This window comes from Hippocampus comes, unplaced genomic scaffold (genome assembly GCF_001891065.2).
Source record: "Hippocampus comes isolate QL1 unplaced genomic scaffold, H_comes_QL1_v1.1 scaffold7, whole genome shotgun sequence".
Taxonomy (NCBI): domain Eukaryota; kingdom Metazoa; phylum Chordata; class Actinopteri; order Syngnathiformes; family Syngnathidae; genus Hippocampus; species Hippocampus comes.
The window spans coordinates 3,830,538-3,847,507 of NW_017842060.1; the positions used below are offsets into that span (position 1 = coordinate 3,830,538).

Genomic DNA, 16,970 nt, shown 5'->3' on the forward strand with positions numbered 1-16,970 from the left:
GATTACTGTGCTACGAATGCTAACAACAGCAATAATTGCGATAGTGCAGTAATATACTGTACACGGTGGTGCATATTTTTTTCTTGTCACTATATCATAAAAAATGTGTGTGTGTGTGTGTGTGTGTGTGTGTGTGTGTGTGTGTGTATACACCAGCTGGCAGTGTTGGCGTGTGGCTTCGTCATGCGCGTGTACGCAGGAATGCAGGACAAAGGTTTCCTGAGGCAGCTCCACCTGGTCGGCCTGGTGGCCCAGTTTGAAAGCCTGCTCAGCACCTACAGTGAGTTTGGAACCGCAATTAAACAAATGACAATGTTTAGGAGTACAGTACAGTCGTGGTTTTTCTTTTTTTGCTTTGTTTTTTTTTTTTTGGCTGAGTCATCGCATTAATGTGAACATGCCAACCGTCCCAAGGCGAAGAGATCGGCATGCTGGAGGACATGGAGGTGGGCGTGGCAGACCTCCGGAGGGTCGTGTTCAAGGTGACCCAGGCCAGGACGGACCACCTCAGTGACCTTCAGCCTGTGGTGCGAGGCAGACGGTGAGAGCTGTTTCCATCTCGGTACATGAGTTTTGACGCCGACGTGGCACTTCAGTCAATACAGTGGACGTTTAGTTGAAAGTTGCTTCCTTGCATGTAGTATGCATTAGTATTGATGTCCAAGTTGCACATCAATTACTCCGGCGGACATTTATTCAAAAACTGCTTCCCTCAATGTGCCGAAGTCTTTGTCAAATAACAATTGTCCCCTGTCGTGATTGATGCTTAACTTTGGCATTGTGGTTGTGCTCAGGGACCATTTCACTGTGGACGTGGGCGCATCCGTCACTCCGATGGCAATTTCAAAAGCTGTTTCCATCTTGGTGCATGAGTTTTGACGCCGACGTGGCACTTCAGTCAATACAGTGGACTGAGTAGTTGAAATTTGCTTCTTTGCATGTTGTATGCATTAATATTGATGTCCAAGTTGCACATCAATCACTCCGGCGGACATTTCTTCAAAAACTACTTCCCTCAATGTGCCGAAGTCTTTGCCAAATAACAATTGTCCCCTGTCGTGATTGATGCTTAACTTTGGCATTGTGGTTGTGCTCAGGGACCATTTCACTGTGGAGGTCCCACTGCCAGGCCCCGCCTTTCAGAACATGCCAGAGGAAATCAAGGAGGGCCGACCTTTGCGCGTGTTTCCGGTGCTTTTTAACGTGGGCATCAACGAGCAGCAAACCATTGCAGAGAGGTCAGCGTATTTCAACACTTTGAATTTCTCACACTTTTTGATTTTCTCCTTCTGGCAAGGAAGACATTTTTTCTAAGGACCTCCTCATAATTATGACACCAATTAAACATAATTACTACGTGTACACCAAAATGTCAAATTGTATTTTTTCAAGCCATGTCGAGATTAACGCATATTCAAATAGTGGGGCAGGTCCTCAGAGCACGTGACCTTGGAAAAAAAAAATATATATATATACTGGGCCAGAATGTAGTTGCGAAGCGGAGGAAGAATGTGGAGATTCTGTGGAGTGCTGCGGCGGTGAGCATCAACCGTCTCGCGCCTTCCTGGGGGAGGACTGTAAATTTCCCACCCGGTCATGTAAACAAAATAGCCTTGCGTTGCATAAGCCACGCAGTTGGGCTTCGATGCCGAAATACTGTCAGAAAACGCTGTTGAACGCATCAGTTGAACTACACTGTAAAAATATGTCTCACGTCTGCATTTCTGCAGTTCAGCATTAGAGAATTCACATGTTAGCAGATTTTAGGGAGCGGAACCCATCTTCCGCTACACGCTGAAAAATGGAGGATGGGTTCGCAAAAATACTATGATGTTATGATCACTTGTGGCGTCTCGGTGCCAAGGAACTTTGTTGAAGTTGAGTTGAGGAGCGTCATTTGGACATAAGTAGTGCTTAGCTGCTATTTTGGCATCTAGAAAACTATGTTGAAATGAGTTGAGGAGCAAAAGATAGACAAAAGTAGTGCTTTGGCCCTACAATGGTGCTGGGCAATCATGTTGACATGAATTGAGGAGCTTCAGTTAAAAACCGTGCTTTGCCAGTCCAATTTAAAAATTAAATGTAGCCCCTTGTACTCAATTCTTTCCCCCAGTCCTAGATTAATTATTAAACCCACCTGTCCAGGTTTGCCGACGTCTGAACGGAATCAGATTCACCAGCTGCAAAAGTGCCAAAGACCGTACGTCCATGTCCGTCACGCTGGAGCAGTGCGCCCTGCTGCGTGACGAACACCAGCTCAGCAAGGACTTCTTCATCCGCGCCCTGGACTGTATGCGGAGGTAACGACTTCCAACGAATCGCGATTGTGTTTGCTCCGGATTGTTGCTCTTCCGAAAGAATGCGATTAGCCCAAATTCAAGGGTCATTTCATCGAAATCCCCTGACGAGTTGAGGAGCGTCATTTGGACATAAGTAGTGCTTAGCTGCTATTTTGGCATGTAGAAAACTATGTTGAAATGAGTTGAGGGGCAAAAGATACACAAAAGTAGTGCTTTGACCCTACAATGGTGCTGGGCAATCATGTTGACATGAATTGAGGAGCTTCAGTTAAAAACAGTGCTTTGCCAGTCCAATTTAAAAATCAAATGTAGCCCCTTGTACTCAATTCCCCCCCCCCCCCCCCCCCCCCCCCCCCGTGACGAACACCAGCTCAGCAAGGACTTCTTCATCCGCGCCCTGGACTGTATGCGGAGGTAACGACTTCCAACGAATCGCGATTGTGTTTGCTCCGGATTGTTGCTCTTCCGAAAGAATGCGATTAGCCCAAATTCAAGGGTCATTTCATCGAAATCCCCTGATGCACAGTCAGCCGGCCACTTTGGTTTGAAGATGCCATTTTTAGGGGGGGATTTGGGGCATTTCAATTTTAAACAATTCAATGAAAATGTATTGCACATCGATGTGCATTCCAACCGAACTGCACTTAACAAATCGGATTAAAAACTGGATGAAAAATATAAAATAAAAACTTGAAGCCACCACACACCGCTAGTGGTGCATATACTGCACTTTTGGGAATCACTGTACATGACAGGTGGATGACAGGTTTTCGTAACAGGCGCTGTTTGAAAACATTAGCATCCAAAACCAGTGCATCTGACTGACACAAAGTCAGATACAGAAAAATCACAAAACCTAAAGTGTAGCACTCACCGAGTCAACTGTTTGGATAGTGGAATTTTTTCCGAAATAAGGACCATTTCCAAGGCATCGTATCGGAACAAACTTCCCGCAGGGAATTTGTGCGATCCAAAATTGAGATTTTTATCCGGCGACAGAAATTGGCATGACGCCCAAACGGCTCGCTCACAACGAAATTAAATTCATAAATCCACTTCTCACTTTATTTAAATTCTCTTAAAGGTGAAAATAAAATGAATTTAGTTGAACTGACCCTTTGACACAAAGTCAGTTACAGAAAAATCACAAAAGAACCTAAAGTGTAGCACTCACCGAGTCAGCTGTTTGGGTAGTGGAATTTTTCCGAAATAAGGACCATTTCCAAGGCATCGTATCAGAACAAACTTCCCGCAGGGAATTTGTGCGATCCAAAATTGAGATTTTTATCCGGCGACAGAAATTGGCATGACGCCCAAACGGCTCGCTCACAACGAAATTAAATTCATAAATCCACTTCTCACTTTATTTAAATTCTCTTAAAGGTGAAAATAAAATGAATTTAGTTGAACTGACCCTTTAACATGGTTTGCATTTGTGTCCATACACTGGCCCCGCTTGTCACATTTCGCCATCACCACACGCATACGTGAATGTGTTTCCATGGATGCACCACCCAACAACAAAGAAACAACTTCACTCTTGCGAGCGTTCAGGTTCATCAAGTTTCAAACTCGGCGGACCGTGAATGTAAACATCCACACCGAGAGATTAGAGGGTTCAAAACACGGGTATTTTGCTTTTCAACTTTGACAACAATGCGCTTGTGTTGATGCACGCTCGCCATGCCGGAATGCGCTTTTGACCCGTGTGGCCCGCATGCTTTTCCAGCAAGATGACAATACTTATTTCAAAACAGGCTAAGAAAAGATAAGGATGCACAAGTAGGCCAGCGATTAAGACCTGCTCGACTGGTTGGCATGGAGCAACCTCAGTGGCGAACACGGATTCTGCGACACTTGCGCTCTCAGTTGCAACAAGTGGTGCCACCACGTGTAATTCAATACGACATCTATTTTTGTCCCTTGAGGGCTTCATGAACACGGTAGGACTGCCTACTGACTCAAAGATAATTTTGTGTCGCTATGGGGGAACCAGTTTCTCCGCCTCAGCACCTCGGGCTAATTTTAAGACTCCCAAGGTTACAGTTTCTTTGTTTACCACGTCCAGAAAGGATATTCTTCTAATCTCAAGGATGCAAAAGGAAAATCCTCCCAATCCCAGTGACAAGATTTGTATACCTTGACGTACAATATTATACTTTTCACCTGAAACAGTCGGTCATAGAGGACCAGTAGACTCGAAGGTAACTGTTTCTTGGATACAATATTATACTTTTCACCTGAAACAGTCAGTCGGTCGGTCGGTCAAAGAGGACCAGTAGACTCGAAGGTAACTGTTTCTTGGTTTACCGGAAGGTTAAGGTATGTGGTATGTTGAAGTCAGCGGTGTGAAAAGTACAAAAGCCAAATCCTCGAGGGTACAACCTCGTGACAATTATTGGATCCATGAGGCTACACTAATATACTTTTTGACCAGAGACTCTTGGTAGGTGGATTGATCCATTGTCTGAAAGGGGTACACTTCACTCCAAAGTAACTGTTTCTGTGATTCCCAGCACCAGAAAGGTATGTTCCCGAGATGATGAGGTCGAGGGTATTGTACATGAGCAGAATCCTCTTGGGAGTAAGCCCAATGACAAGTTTTGTATCCCTGAAGGTACAATAACCTGAAACTGAAGCGAGGTAGCTAGGTAGTAACGATCCATCACCAGCACTAGTGGTACAATAGACTTGTCGGTAGCTGTTTCTAAGGTGTACCGGGCCCAGGACAGTTAAGATATGTGTTTTGTTAAAGTTAGGGGCGTGCGGGTTACAAAAGTCAAATCCTCAAAGACAAATTCCCTGACAAACTTTGGATCCCCAAGGGTACAGTAAGGTACTTTTTACAATCTCATGTGTAGGTGGGTTGGTCCACTGCCCAAAATAAAAGTACCACTCTGACTCCAAAATAGCAGCTTCTACGATTACCAGCATTACAAAAGTTCGGGTATGTTCTCAAGATCAGGTTAAGGTTGAGCGTACCAGAGCAGAATCTTCCAGGGACAAACTTTATGTCCTGAAAGAAAACAGCATTGTACCATTTCCTGAGACAGTGGCTAGGCCAGGAGGTAAACTGATCCAGTTGACTCCTAGGAAACGGTTTCTAGCTGTACCAGGTCCCCAAAAAATGAAGGCTGCATCCGCAACGTGTAAAAATCAAGATGTAAAGATGGTAGCTTGGTGGATATGTGGGAAGGGAGGGATCGATTTCTGTCCCTCAAGGTACTGATCTATCACACCTCTAGATTGAATTATTGGACTCCAAAGGTAACTGTTTCTCGTCCTACCCGGTACAAAAAATAAATAAAATTGGTAGATACTTCACTGCATAGGTTGGTAGGAGAAAGGAGGGACAGGCAACGGTAGGTAGCAAGGTCAGTAGCTAGGTCGGTAGTTAGGGACAGTACATACTGTCTTGTGCCTGCGTAGGAAGGAAGGCGGGTCTTTATAGGTAGGTAGGACAGTGGGTGTTCGGTCGGCAAGTTGGAAGGTTCCTTGACATTTAGGTGGGTAGGTTGCTAGGTAGGTGCATCTCGCATGCCGCCTCCCTCCAGCCATGCCTCATTCCTCCATTTCCTCTCATTTCTACTACCCTCCACGCCTCGTCCTCCCGCTTCCTCTCTTGCGTGTTGTCTTCATTTTCCCGGGCTAAAAATCTCTCACTAACCTGTCTTGTTTGGCTCTCTCTCTACCTGCGATCGGGGGGGAGGCGTCTTTCCCCACCTCCCTGCCTCCCTCAGTCAGCTGTCCCACGGAGAGTTGGGGCGCTGGGAGGACCCCGAGGTGGGCGCGGCGGCCGAGAGCAAACCGACGTCGCGTCACTTTTACCCCATCGCCCTGCTGCTCGTCAGCTCCCACCTGCTGGTCGTCTGGCTCATTTTAAGTCTGGTTTTTCTGTTGGCAAAGTATCAATAAAGCTGCTGACAACTATCAGGCCTTCGCTCACTCTCTTCGGCACCCGTGCTCACCATTCTTCTTCGTTTTACCACTCACACACACCATTGAAACTTGGATTTTGGTCTTTGTTATGTGAGAGCTATTTGAGATCTTTCTGGGGGTTTCATTGTACTGTATGAATGAGGAGTGTTTCGTTAGTGTATGTGAGTGTTTGAGTTGTGTGTGAGTATTCAGTAGAAATGTATGGGTGGGTGTGACAGCATTTCCGGTGGGTGTCAAGAAGTTTCAGTGGTGTGTGACTAAAAAATTAGTTTTCATCTTTCAGCAGTGTGTGGTGTTGAGAGCATTTCCATAGTGAGTGTGAAGATGTTTCTGTATTGTGTGAGCAAAAAAAAATTGCATGTCCTGTCTTTCAGTAGTGCGTATGCACAAAACGTTTTTTTTTTTAGTATTGCATGTGAGAAAGAATGTCTTACCTGTGGATATTCAAGCATTTCAGGAAAATATTGTTGGTGTGTGCGTGTGTGTGTGTGTGAGTGTTGAGACTATTCAGTCGTGTGATTGTTTTCGTAGTGTTAGTGAGAATTGTAGGAGTGTGTGGCAGAAAACTTGAATGCGTGCGCGTGTGAGCGCATTTCCCTAGAGTGAGTGTGAGGGCATTTCAGTCGTGTCTGTGAGGAAAAAAACTATTTGTCGAGTTGAGCGATGACCATTGTCGTTTTGGCCGCCAGAGAAGGCTGCCGCATGGAGAACGTGGAGAAGAACATCGGCTGCCGGAAGTACGCCTTCAACATGTTGCAGCTGATGGCCTTCCCCAGGTCTTACCGGCCGCCCGAGGGCTCGTATGGAAAAGTGGACACTTGACCGTTTTCCTGTCTTTGTTGATGAGTCGCTGCCTGGCGATGGCTGATAAGGTACAATCCGGTCCAGACATCCTTAGATCAATTGGACATGTCATACGTGTCATTTCATAATATGCTACAACAAATATTTATTTTTTTCTACACTGAAACGACGGCTTTTGCCCCTTTTATTGTACAAAATGATGTCATTTGTAGCATTGAAGAAATAAAACCGTCTTTCCATTTGCTCGTCCTTTCTTTATAAGTTTGTATCACAGTGCAACAGGAAACTAAAGTGAACTCCAGCATATTCGAATTTTATTTGTTTGATGACCGTGTGCATCGCAAATCATCCTAACCTATTGACATAAATGGAAATGCCATTAATCAGTTCCAGTCCCCTATAAAAACACCAACGAAAAACTGTGGTTACATTTTGTTTTAATAAGAAAAATAACACTATGGTATTTTCAAACAGAGTAATAAAATAATGAAATAGAATATAAAGAATTAAACAGCTTTTGCATCTTGATTTCATGATTTAAATCACTTTGCCAAACAGAGGCATACTCAATGAAGACGAAACAAACTTGCATTCAAAAAAAAATCTAATCATAACGAAAATGTCTTGCAATCTCATACACGAGCTTTAATTTGAATGGTAGTTTGCTTTATTACACAGAACTTCATAACTTTTTGAAAAATTATTCTTGCAGTTGACAAGTACGCAATATATTTTTTTAAATTCTAAAACTACTAAAAAGTTTTTTTAAAAATTAAAAAAATAAAAACCAACAAACTTGCGCTTAAAAAACAATCAAAATATCAAAACTAACAATGATGAAAATATCTAATATATCACAGCGTATGAAAAAATATACACGTTTCATTCAGTTTTGCGCAGCACCTTTATAGTTATCTTGTCTTTTTTTTTTTTTGCTCTGTAGCACAGATTTTCACTCATCGTAGGTGCACTCTAAAAAACCCAACTGTTATTTACTTAACCCAAATATTTGGGTCAAATGAATAACCCACAAAACAACTTGACTCAACTTTTTGAGTCATTTAACACAAAAATTTGGGTTGGTCCCTTTCTGACCCAATTTGGGCTATTTTTGACCGAGCTGGTTTTTATAGTGCGAGTGGGTCTGCAATGTATTCTCCGAGATAAACGAGGGTTCACTGTACCACTACATACTCAACATATTTTGACTTGTTGCATTGATTTCTAGGTGGCAGTTAGCATATTTTGGGTGCCCATCATTCGTTTCAGTTTGCCAATTAGCATATTTTAGGATTTACTGTACATTCATGGCTGTTTAGCAATTAGCTTATGGTCACGGCTAAATCTTTGCCGAGCATTGACACACCTTGCTACATCTCAAAAACTGTCACATTAGAATACTTCACACACTTCATTCATGTCAAGCTATAAGGCATTATTTATACGCACAAAAAAAAAAAACCCCAGAAGTTATTCACTTGCATAACTGCAGCCGTATTTGGACAGTGACAGTTTCTTTTTAAATGTTTTTTGATGAAATAATCGGCTGGAATAAAAGCAAACTATCGAAATGAGGGGATGAATGCAGGCACTGGATAAAGTATGTCGTCATTTAAATCACGTTACAAATGTGAACTACAGTGATTCCTCGCTATTTCGCGGTTCGTTTATCACGGCTTCAGTGCATTGCGGATTTTTTCAAACATATATATATATATTTTTTTTTAATAAATATACATGGAGTACAGTACTGTATATGTTGCTCTATGTGACTCGCTGTTGTTTTGCAGCTTCTCGCGGACCGTTTGCGTACTTTTTGCGGTAACCTGTATATGTTAATTGGTCGCTACGTCGCGGATTTTCGTTTATCGCGGGTGGATTTGGTCCCCATTAACCGCAATAAACGAGGGATTACTGTATTTCTTTTGTGTCTTCTTGTTATCTTGTAATTATGAGTTTTGGTGGCATGACCAAATATTCTTGTGAAGTGTTCATTTTTCTTGGAGCAAAACATCTTTGTTCTCATAACATGAAGGTGTCTTTCTCGTAAGTTATTCTTCGTAACATTATTTTCGTTTAAAAAAAAAAAAAAAAAAAAAAGACTATTCTTGTAACATTGCTGTATTCTTCTTGAAAAATCATGATTTTTGTCTCCAAAAATGTGACATCCAAAATGACTCTGGATTCTTGTCAATTACAACTTTAGTTCTTATAACTTCAAGATTTTCTCTGATTTTTATTCTCGTGAAATGACAACTATTCTTGAACATCACAATATTTCTTGCGATGTTTTCAAACATTTTTCTTGTACATTTTTTTTAATTGACTTTAATTTCAGAGTTTGATTTTTTTTGCAAATAATTTTATTCTTACGACATTTTCTTTACTGTATTCCCGTCCCCTTCCATTTTCTCTGACATACTTTTGATGTTCAGATTTTCTCCTGTTTCTCTTGGACAATTAATACTTGTTTTTCTCATCGGTTTTGACTTTGTCTTGCGACATTTTGACTTTATTCTTGCAAATTTACAATTTTTTTTTAAAGTGGTGACTACTGGATAAATTCCACATTTCTTTTTTATATTTTTTTCTCCCCAATTCATTACAACTTGTTACATAAAACATGTCTCTTTGCTCATAACTTTTTTTTCTTATAAAATCACAATTTTCTTGTAATTTTCCACTTTTTTTGTAAAGCTGTCACTGTCCAAAAACGTGTAAACCTCACTGTACATATGTGGACATTTTAATTTCTATACAGTATCTTACAAATTTGCACCTCATGGCATTTGCTGGGGGCATTCACAGGGTCACCGCTTGCAGGAGGGTTTTAAGTCGATCCAGGAAGGTTGTGATATTCCCCTGTGAGTGGGCCTCGCATGGTGGACAGCTGACCTGCAACTCAAAACGACGTGAAAAAAAGTTTAGAAAAATCGATACATTATATTATTTTAAAAGTCTACTACATAAAGATCCCATATACAGTTGACTCACGCTATTTGCAGGGGATAAAGACCGGGCTGGTTCGTGAATAATGCTATATATATATATATATATATATATATATACATACACACATAGGGATGTATTTTTTTTTTTTTATCACCCAATTAATGGATTATCTGAATTTCTTTTTATTCTGACACATTGGTCTTGGCCTCCAAAAATCATTGTCAGTCACGCATTTGACCAAAATAATACCTCCACCTTACGTGCATATTTTGCATTGGCTTTATGCTTAAATACAAACAGAAAGTTCCTCGATTTTCATCTATCGCGGACATGTCTCGGCACATCATGGTGCTACAATGAGGGTGCGCAACTCTAAAAATCTGCCTTTAAAAAAAAAACAAAAAAAAAACGGTCACGTCGTGAAGAAGCAAACAAGACACCACCAATGAGCGCGGGTTCACTGTCCGTAAATAGCACACAAGAGGGATCCACATGACTTACAGCGTCGTCTTTGGGAAGCAGCGCCTCGTTGAAATCGTGGAGGCAGTTGCCGTAAATGTTGTCGCCATCAACTTCCTCTTCGTCCATGACCATCACCAGCTCCAAGAAGTAACATTTGAGCGACAGGAGATGACACTTGGCCTGCGGGAGAGAGCAAACGGACTCGACGGGTTCCACAATGGAGGTTTAGCCATAAAACATATGTTCCGGTAGGGGGGGCATTTGACTTACTTGAATGTCGTTCATGGACGGAGCATACAACATAGCGCGGGACTCCTGCAAAGGGGCAAAGATGAGAGCATTTTCAGGCCGCATTGGGGAATGAAAAGCGATAAACGTTGCTGTGCTGGCTGTGGGGAAGCGCTCAAAGCAAAACCATTTGTATACCTTTTGCTCACCTCAATGAAGGGTGTCAGCCTGCGCAGGCACAGCTGCAAGTCTTCGGAGTCCCGAGCAGACAGCGCAGACGAAGTCGAGCTCAGGAAGCTGCGGAGGGAACAATGAAGACCATAGCTTAGCTAAAAATGTGCTTGCGTTGGTGATATCACATGAAAGTGAATGCTTTTAGGGAGGACAGCAAAATAATGATTGATGGGAAATTGATTTTTTTATTTGATTGTATGCAAATTGTTGTCAAATTAAACAACCAAGTAAGTCTTTCAGTATTCGCCTCGCTCCAACAAATGTGTCTGTGAGCGAGCCGGTCCACACGTCATGCCCAAATGTTATGTGATAATAGCAGCTGTGTTCCTTTGCCAATGAGATGATCGGCTAAGCTCGGGGAAGCTCCAAAGCCACTTTCAAGTGGTGGCTGCTGGACTGAAATCAAGTCCTGCTATGTCGCTGTTTGTCGTTCGCTTCCCACTATACCGTCGATTGTTTGCCGATCGTTGATGGCTTTTTAACCGTGTATGCATAGAGATGCGGCATATTTAAGAGAAGAGAAAAAGAGGCAGAGAAGGTCCCCACCAAAGCTGTTTAGTAGATAGAGCATTTATATCCCTGTGAATAATGTTGTATTATGGGGTATGATGCTTAATGCAAATACAAACTGACTCACAGTGCCATCGATGCTGATTTCTGTTAGCCCGTCATGGGCGTTTTGCATTCGATGTTAGCAATAAGCTAACGAACATTTATGATTTGCTTGCGGGAGGGCTAAAACTCAAGATTTTGTTTGTGTGGTCACTATAGATCACAGTTGGCTTTGGAACATAATGCTGAGCAGAGGCATTAACGTGCAGAATTGTTTTTGTTTTTTTTTGTGCTTTATTGTTTTTTTAACCTGCATGTTCGGTTCAGTTGTCTCATGTTTGATTTGTGTCCATGTAAAAGGCTTTGTTTCAGCTGTGGATGCTTTTTAAGGTGCTCTCTCAGTGAAACAGAGTTGAGAAACGCCCGCATCCCCACTGCACTCAAGCAAAAGTCAACAGGTAAGCAGACCTGCATTGACACAAATTCCCATTAGCTTTTGATAAACGGTGCATAAGGTGATATTGTAGTTTTTTTTAAATAACTTTATTCTCCTAAAAGTTAGACTTGCCGTAATTTTTGTTTAACATTTTGGCTTTTTTCGAGTAAGGGGGGTGCTTTGTTTGACAATTATATTGTGAAAATATGGCAGATGTAATCATTGCCAAGATGGCTCTTTTGGGTGCTGAATGTTTCTAAGTTGGAATTTTGATCGGACATCAAATGTAAATGTATAATTTGGGGATTAAAATGAATGAATTAATTATATTTGTCTCAAATAGCACCTAGGATGACCAGAATGAGCTGAATATCTTGAAGTCACAATGATCTGAATCGCTCATTTAGTGTGTAATTTCTGCAAAATAACTCTCCATTTGGGAATTTTATCGTGATTTTTTTTTTTTTTTTTTTTGCACTGGGAACGGTTTGGCAATTTTTTCTTGAGCTTGAATTATTATAATTTTTTGTAAAAAAAAAATGTGGAATTTTGGAATCAGTCCTTTTTAATTGTGGAAAATAGTTGCTCAGGCGGGCTTAACATGGTGAAAATATTGAAATTTTGAATCAGTGAAGAAATGTGGAATGTCCAAAACGGGCGGAATGGTTGTTTTCTCAGCACTGGCACTTTCAGGCACTTGTTTCTGCTTGTTTGCACGGGTACCAAAGCCATCCTACACCGCTGTCGTCGTACCTCAGCACAAACACACAAAGCCACACCTGAGTTGTGCGTCTATCCCTGCACAGGTGAGGGCAGAGCCGCAGCCGGGTGCCTACCTGGAAACAACACGGACGGGTTAGTGCACATCTTCGCATGTTCGGCGCTTTCACGCACCACTAACACTGATGGGCTAATTGCGTGATTGACACAGATGAATAGCTTGGCATTCTTTCCGACAACCAAAAACAACGGATCGGGGGGGGAGGGGGGTCGGAGGAAGGGTTTACACAGCAAGATTCCGCCGTGACAAATAAAAATAACACTCACTTTTTGATTGGCAGTTGTAGTTTCTAAGCGTTTCTTAAGGGTGACGAAAACGCACGGGTGACGCATCCTTCGTGACGGGTGCCCAAGTTCAATTTGACAGATGACTGCGTTTTTTTTATCGAATCGCAGTGCTTCCTTTCTGCTCGTTTGTTTGGCGTCGCTCAAGTACACAAATGTTGAAAGGGCGCCCACTTTTTGTTTGGATCATTATCTTAAATGGCTGAACACGCGCCAACTTTCAACCCTTCCTGTTTTGAATGGCGGGTAACTTGGCTCTAAATTGCTGCGGCGGTCAATTTGACCTCGTTTCTGCGTAACATCGTACACACACTTCCTCAATGTCCAAACGACTTCCTGAAGTCGACCAGTAGAGGAATTGCAATCTGGAAATTCTCCAGATTGTTTTTGCATGTCCTCCCCAAAAAATCTGGACTTTCAAAGGGACCAACATGGATTTTTTTTTTTTTAGGCCGATATTGATTCTTATATTTGGCATCATGTTTTTTTCCGATCGCCAAGTCATCGGTCAATTCATTTAAATAAGATATGATGAATAAGATAGCTGGATTATTTCTGATCGCCAAGTCATCGGTCGATTAATTTAAATAAGATATGATGAATAAGATAGCTGGATTCGATTTTAGATTTAGATTTTTGCCATTTTTTTTAAAGATTTTGAATGGCATTATCTTTGTCTTATTGTGTGATGCGTTCATGTCTATAAAAATGAATTCATAAAATCTGCATACAAATCTGTCAATTTTTTCAGCCATTTTTATTCATGGCTACTCAGTAAATTGACGTTTTAATTCTTTGAATATCCATTGGGGAGTCTCTTGAATGCCTCACCATCCACTGAGTTTGAAATTAAACAACCAAGCAATTGTTTTATTTTGTTTTGTTTTTATCGGCTTCTTCTGTAAACATGCCTGTGAGCGAGCCTTTGGAAATTATGCTCGATTATGACCATCGTAGAAAGGGTTCTGTCAGTCGTCGATTATGACGCAACAGTGAAGCTTATTTACTTAATACTGTCTGCGTACAGAATTTCTCTGCCATGACTTGACAGCTCGGCTGAGTGAAGATCTGCCACTGTCTAAAACATAACATGTTAGATCTCAGAGTTACCCAAAGCGGCATGGTTTTCGGATGCAGCGATTAACAATAGCTAACACCGTTATTACCATAAGTGTCCGAAAAGTTCACATATTTGCATATTCAGGGAAGTTATTGCCTTGCGGGGGACGGGAGGGAGGGGGGCATACAGTAGGGTTTATTTGTTTGGCAATGTGTTTTTTGCATTCGCCTCCCCAATGTAAAATATGCGTCTTAAGATCAATAAATAACGTGGGAAACGCTGCACTCGACGCTGCCTGCTACAGCCAATCAAAATCCGCTTCTTGTTGCCACGGTCAAACATTAATGATTCATCGCCGAGTAGCCGGACGAGCTGCAGCTTGCAGCTAAGAGCAAGGCCACCCAAGTGTCAAGCCTCTGCGTTAACGCCACGAGAAAGTGCAGTGGGGGACATTCCCAAACGAGAGCCAGGCGAAAGTGAAACTTAAAATCGCTTTTTTTTTCTTGTTGCGGTTTGTCAAAACGCCACACTGGGCTGGAATGGGAAATCTTGCTTAATCGGGAAGCGCGCGCGGTTGACGCGGTTAACCGCCCCGTGTGCCGCGCCACCCTCCGCCCGCCACTCGGCGTCCTTAACGCACGACTTGGGTGTTTGTTTCGATCGCAAACGACGCGCACGCACGAACGCAGCGACGGGAAAAATAACAACAAATAAATAAAAGAATTGAGGGAGAACAACCTGAAGTCATCTTACCGTTCCGCAAGTGATCAGCCGGACGGTGACGAGCGGCCGCGGCGTCATGAAGCCGCCGTTGTTGCGCTCCGCTAGTGGGGCAGACCCGCGGAGCTGCAGTCCACGGTCACCGCTGCATGCCGCGCCAGTGGACTGCTACGGGATGAGGAGGGAAGATTCCGACTTGATCCTACGCGCCTAAGCACACCCCGCCCCCCCCCCTCCGGCGGAAATCAAGTTGAACACATGACGCGTACAACTAGCTCAGCGTGGAGTAAACGACTCTGATTGGTCACCGGGGAGAAAGGGAAAAGGGAGGGGGAGAGAGGGGTGCGGGGTGCTTGGAGTCTGTTGTGATGACGCATACACGTTCTGACACCATTCAACGTGCCAATGATTAACTACAATGTTTGTGTAACTACAGACATTACAGGACATGTAGGAGAACACCTGAATTTTATTTGGGCATCAATGACAGAAAAAGTACTTGAACTGCTGAACTTTATTTGGTGTTCATCAGAGGCGCTCTAAATGGTGGCAGGTATGTGTTGAGTCCCATTGAACATAAGTTTGCATGTGATTGGTAAACTTTGGAACACAGCCATATATCCCTTGTGACAAGGGTGTGCACATTTGTGCAACGACCTTATTTCAGTTACTTTTAGTTCCCCTCTCAGATTTTTGTGTCACTTGAGTTGAAGAGGTTATGGTTTAACAGCGGATTTTTTTTTTGTTTGGTGTCACAAAATCCTGGCATTTGAGCAGGGGTGTGTGGACTTTCTATTTACTGTTTGTTTGTTTGTTTGTTTGTTGTTGCTCTTAAAGAGTTGCGGGTCTCTCCAGAATTATTTGCCAGCAAACACTCGTGGTTCATTTCTGTGCCAATGTGTTTTATTCAAGCACGATCCTATGCTGGCAAATCATGTGACATATTTGTGACGGCAGTCAATAAAATGTTGTTAAAATTCTATGCGCACATTCGAACTCGTGGTTCGTTTCTGTGCCAATGTATTTTATTCAAGCACGATCCTATGCTGGCAAATCATGTGACATATTTGTGACGGCAGTCAATAAAATGTTGTTAAAATTGTTTGGGGGGGCGGGGCAACAAAACCACCACCTGACTTTCTATAAAAATCTTGTCCCATTTCAGAATTTGGTGGTTATGTTAATTTAAGAGCGGCCATTTCTTCTTCGCCCTCGTCCTCCTCTTCCTCCTCGTCCTCATCGTCATCCTCATCCTCGTCCTCCTCCTCCTCATCATCATCATCGTCATCGTAGTTGCGTCCTCCGCCTCCGGCCGCAGCGTTCTTCCAGTAGGCGTCGTAGCCCGACGCTCCGTAGCCGTCGTCGTCATCGTCATCATCGGCGCCAGCCTGGCGTCCGAATTTCAATGTGCGCGCTGTGGTGGGCGGGGGGAGTAAACGCATGTTGGTCATGTGACAGATTGGCACACTTCAAAGGCAAGCGAGGCATTTCCGGAGACTCACTAGACATGCTGAGGTCTTTGGTCTCTTGGGTCTCATGGCCGCACTTGGGACACGGCGGCGCTTTCCCCTTCTCCTGCTTGAACACTTTGCTCTTTGCGTGGTCATCGCAGTAGCAGGACTGCGAGGACAATAGGACCATTTAATGCCAGTTCATAGGAGCCAAACCGGGATTAAAATTTGGTTTTTTTTTTCGGGTCAAAGCCAAAAGCTGTTGGATGCACTGACAAGTGTGTGCGGACAGCATTAACTTCTGATAAGTGACACAGGCTCGCTAATTCTTTGTCTTTGCCATATTTTGTCAGCCATTATTATGAAGACAGCTGGCAAACGTTTTAAATTGAAACAAGAATGCACAAAATAATTTGTTGCCCCCTGCACAGGTAAGCAGAGCTGCATCCCTACCTTACAGCGCAGGCACGAGTGCTGGCCCAGTCTGTTACAGGAAACGCCTACATCGGAACACGGTAGAAAAAAAAAAAGTGAAAAATTCATTGAGGTGATTGCTTGCCTCTTTCGAAATATTCGCCAGGACGAGAGTGACTCACATTTGTATGTTTCGGCTTGAAGGACTTGGCAGCTGGCCTGGTGCTCGAATTGATCATCCTCGCACAAGAAGTTTTGACAGAAGGAGCAGCGGAAAATACGCCCACCTGTTGTGGGGAATGAGACATGATGGAGGTCAGATAATCAAAGGCGGTGGGGGAATCAAGGTGGGG

The 16,970-nt window shown here is 43.0% G+C and overlaps 4 protein-coding genes and 2 long non-coding RNA genes across 12 annotated transcripts in view; 3 read left to right on the forward strand and 3 right to left on the reverse strand.

The window, feature by feature from the left end:
• The window catches only part of LOC109511138 (uncharacterized), a 1,442-nt gene extending 518 nt beyond the window's left edge, over positions 1–924 (reverse strand). The window contains exons 1-3 of one of the 2 annotated variants that reach the window (XR_002167257.1): positions 814–924; positions 406–548; positions 154–275 (exon numbers count right to left, since the gene is read on the reverse strand). This is a non-coding gene — a long non-coding RNA (uncharacterized LOC109511138). Of the gene's footprint in view, positions 1–153; positions 281–405; positions 549–813 lie in introns of those variants that run through there. The other variant, XR_002167256.1, reaches the window with a different exon arrangement.
• Positions 1–6,232, forward strand: part of inpp4b (inositol polyphosphate-4-phosphatase type II B) — a 143,816-nt gene extending 137,584 nt beyond the window's left edge. For 3 of the 4 annotated variants that reach the window (XM_019861946.1, XM_019861947.1, XM_019861949.1), the window contains exons 16-18: positions 157–280; positions 415–541; positions 1,098–1,405. In XM_019861946.1, the coding sequence (XP_019717505.1) occupies positions 157–280; positions 415–541; positions 1,098–1,314 (468 nt within the window). In that variant the 3' untranslated portion in view covers positions 1,315–1,405. Of the gene's footprint in view, positions 1–156; positions 281–414; positions 542–1,097; positions 1,539–2,145; positions 2,301–6,040 lie in introns of those variants that run through there. The other variant, XM_019861950.1, reaches the window with a different exon arrangement.
• A 2,871-nt stretch (positions 6,233–9,103) lies between these two features.
• On the reverse strand, positions 9,104–14,984 carry LOC109511135 (interleukin-15-like). 2 transcript variants are annotated; one of them, XM_019861958.1, is made up of 6 exons: positions 14,786–14,984; positions 12,661–12,743; positions 10,895–10,982; positions 10,728–10,772; positions 10,497–10,637; positions 9,104–9,944 (listed from the first exon to the last, which is right to left on the reverse strand). In XM_019861958.1, the coding sequence occupies exons 1-6, from the start codon at positions 14,831–14,833 to the stop codon at positions 9,846–9,848; spliced, it is 504 nt and encodes a 167-aa protein (XP_019717517.1). In that variant the 5' UTR covers positions 14,834–14,984; the 3' UTR covers positions 9,104–9,845. The 2 variants fall into 2 exon arrangements, with proteins under 2 accessions (XP_019717517.1, XP_019717518.1); XM_019861959.1 differs by having other exon boundaries at positions 9,104–9,938; positions 14,786–14,981.
• Positions 10,990–16,775, forward strand: LOC109511140 (uncharacterized). Its single transcript, XR_002167259.1, has 3 exons — positions 10,990–11,500; positions 11,862–11,929; positions 16,635–16,775. It is a non-coding gene; the product is annotated as an uncharacterized LOC109511140 (long non-coding RNA).
• Positions 15,760–16,970, reverse strand: part of znf330 (zinc finger protein 330) — a 2,909-nt gene continuing 1,698 nt past the window's right edge. For both annotated transcript variants that reach the window (XM_019861956.1, XM_019861957.1), the window contains exons 7-10: positions 16,800–16,904; positions 16,657–16,703; positions 16,255–16,372; positions 15,760–16,166 (exon numbers count right to left, since the gene is read on the reverse strand). In XM_019861956.1, the coding sequence (XP_019717515.1) occupies positions 15,928–16,166; positions 16,255–16,372; positions 16,657–16,703; positions 16,800–16,904 (509 nt within the window). In that variant the 3' untranslated portion in view covers positions 15,760–15,927. The remainder of the gene's footprint in view (positions 16,167–16,254; positions 16,373–16,656; positions 16,704–16,799; positions 16,905–16,970) is intronic.
• The window catches only part of rnf150a (ring finger protein 150a), a 10,724-nt gene continuing 10,611 nt past the window's right edge, over positions 16,858–16,970 (forward strand). Inside the window, exon 1 of the mRNA XM_019861952.1 lies at positions 16,858–16,932. The gene's annotated coding sequence lies outside the window, so the exon portion shown is untranslated. The remainder of the gene's footprint in view (positions 16,933–16,970) is intronic.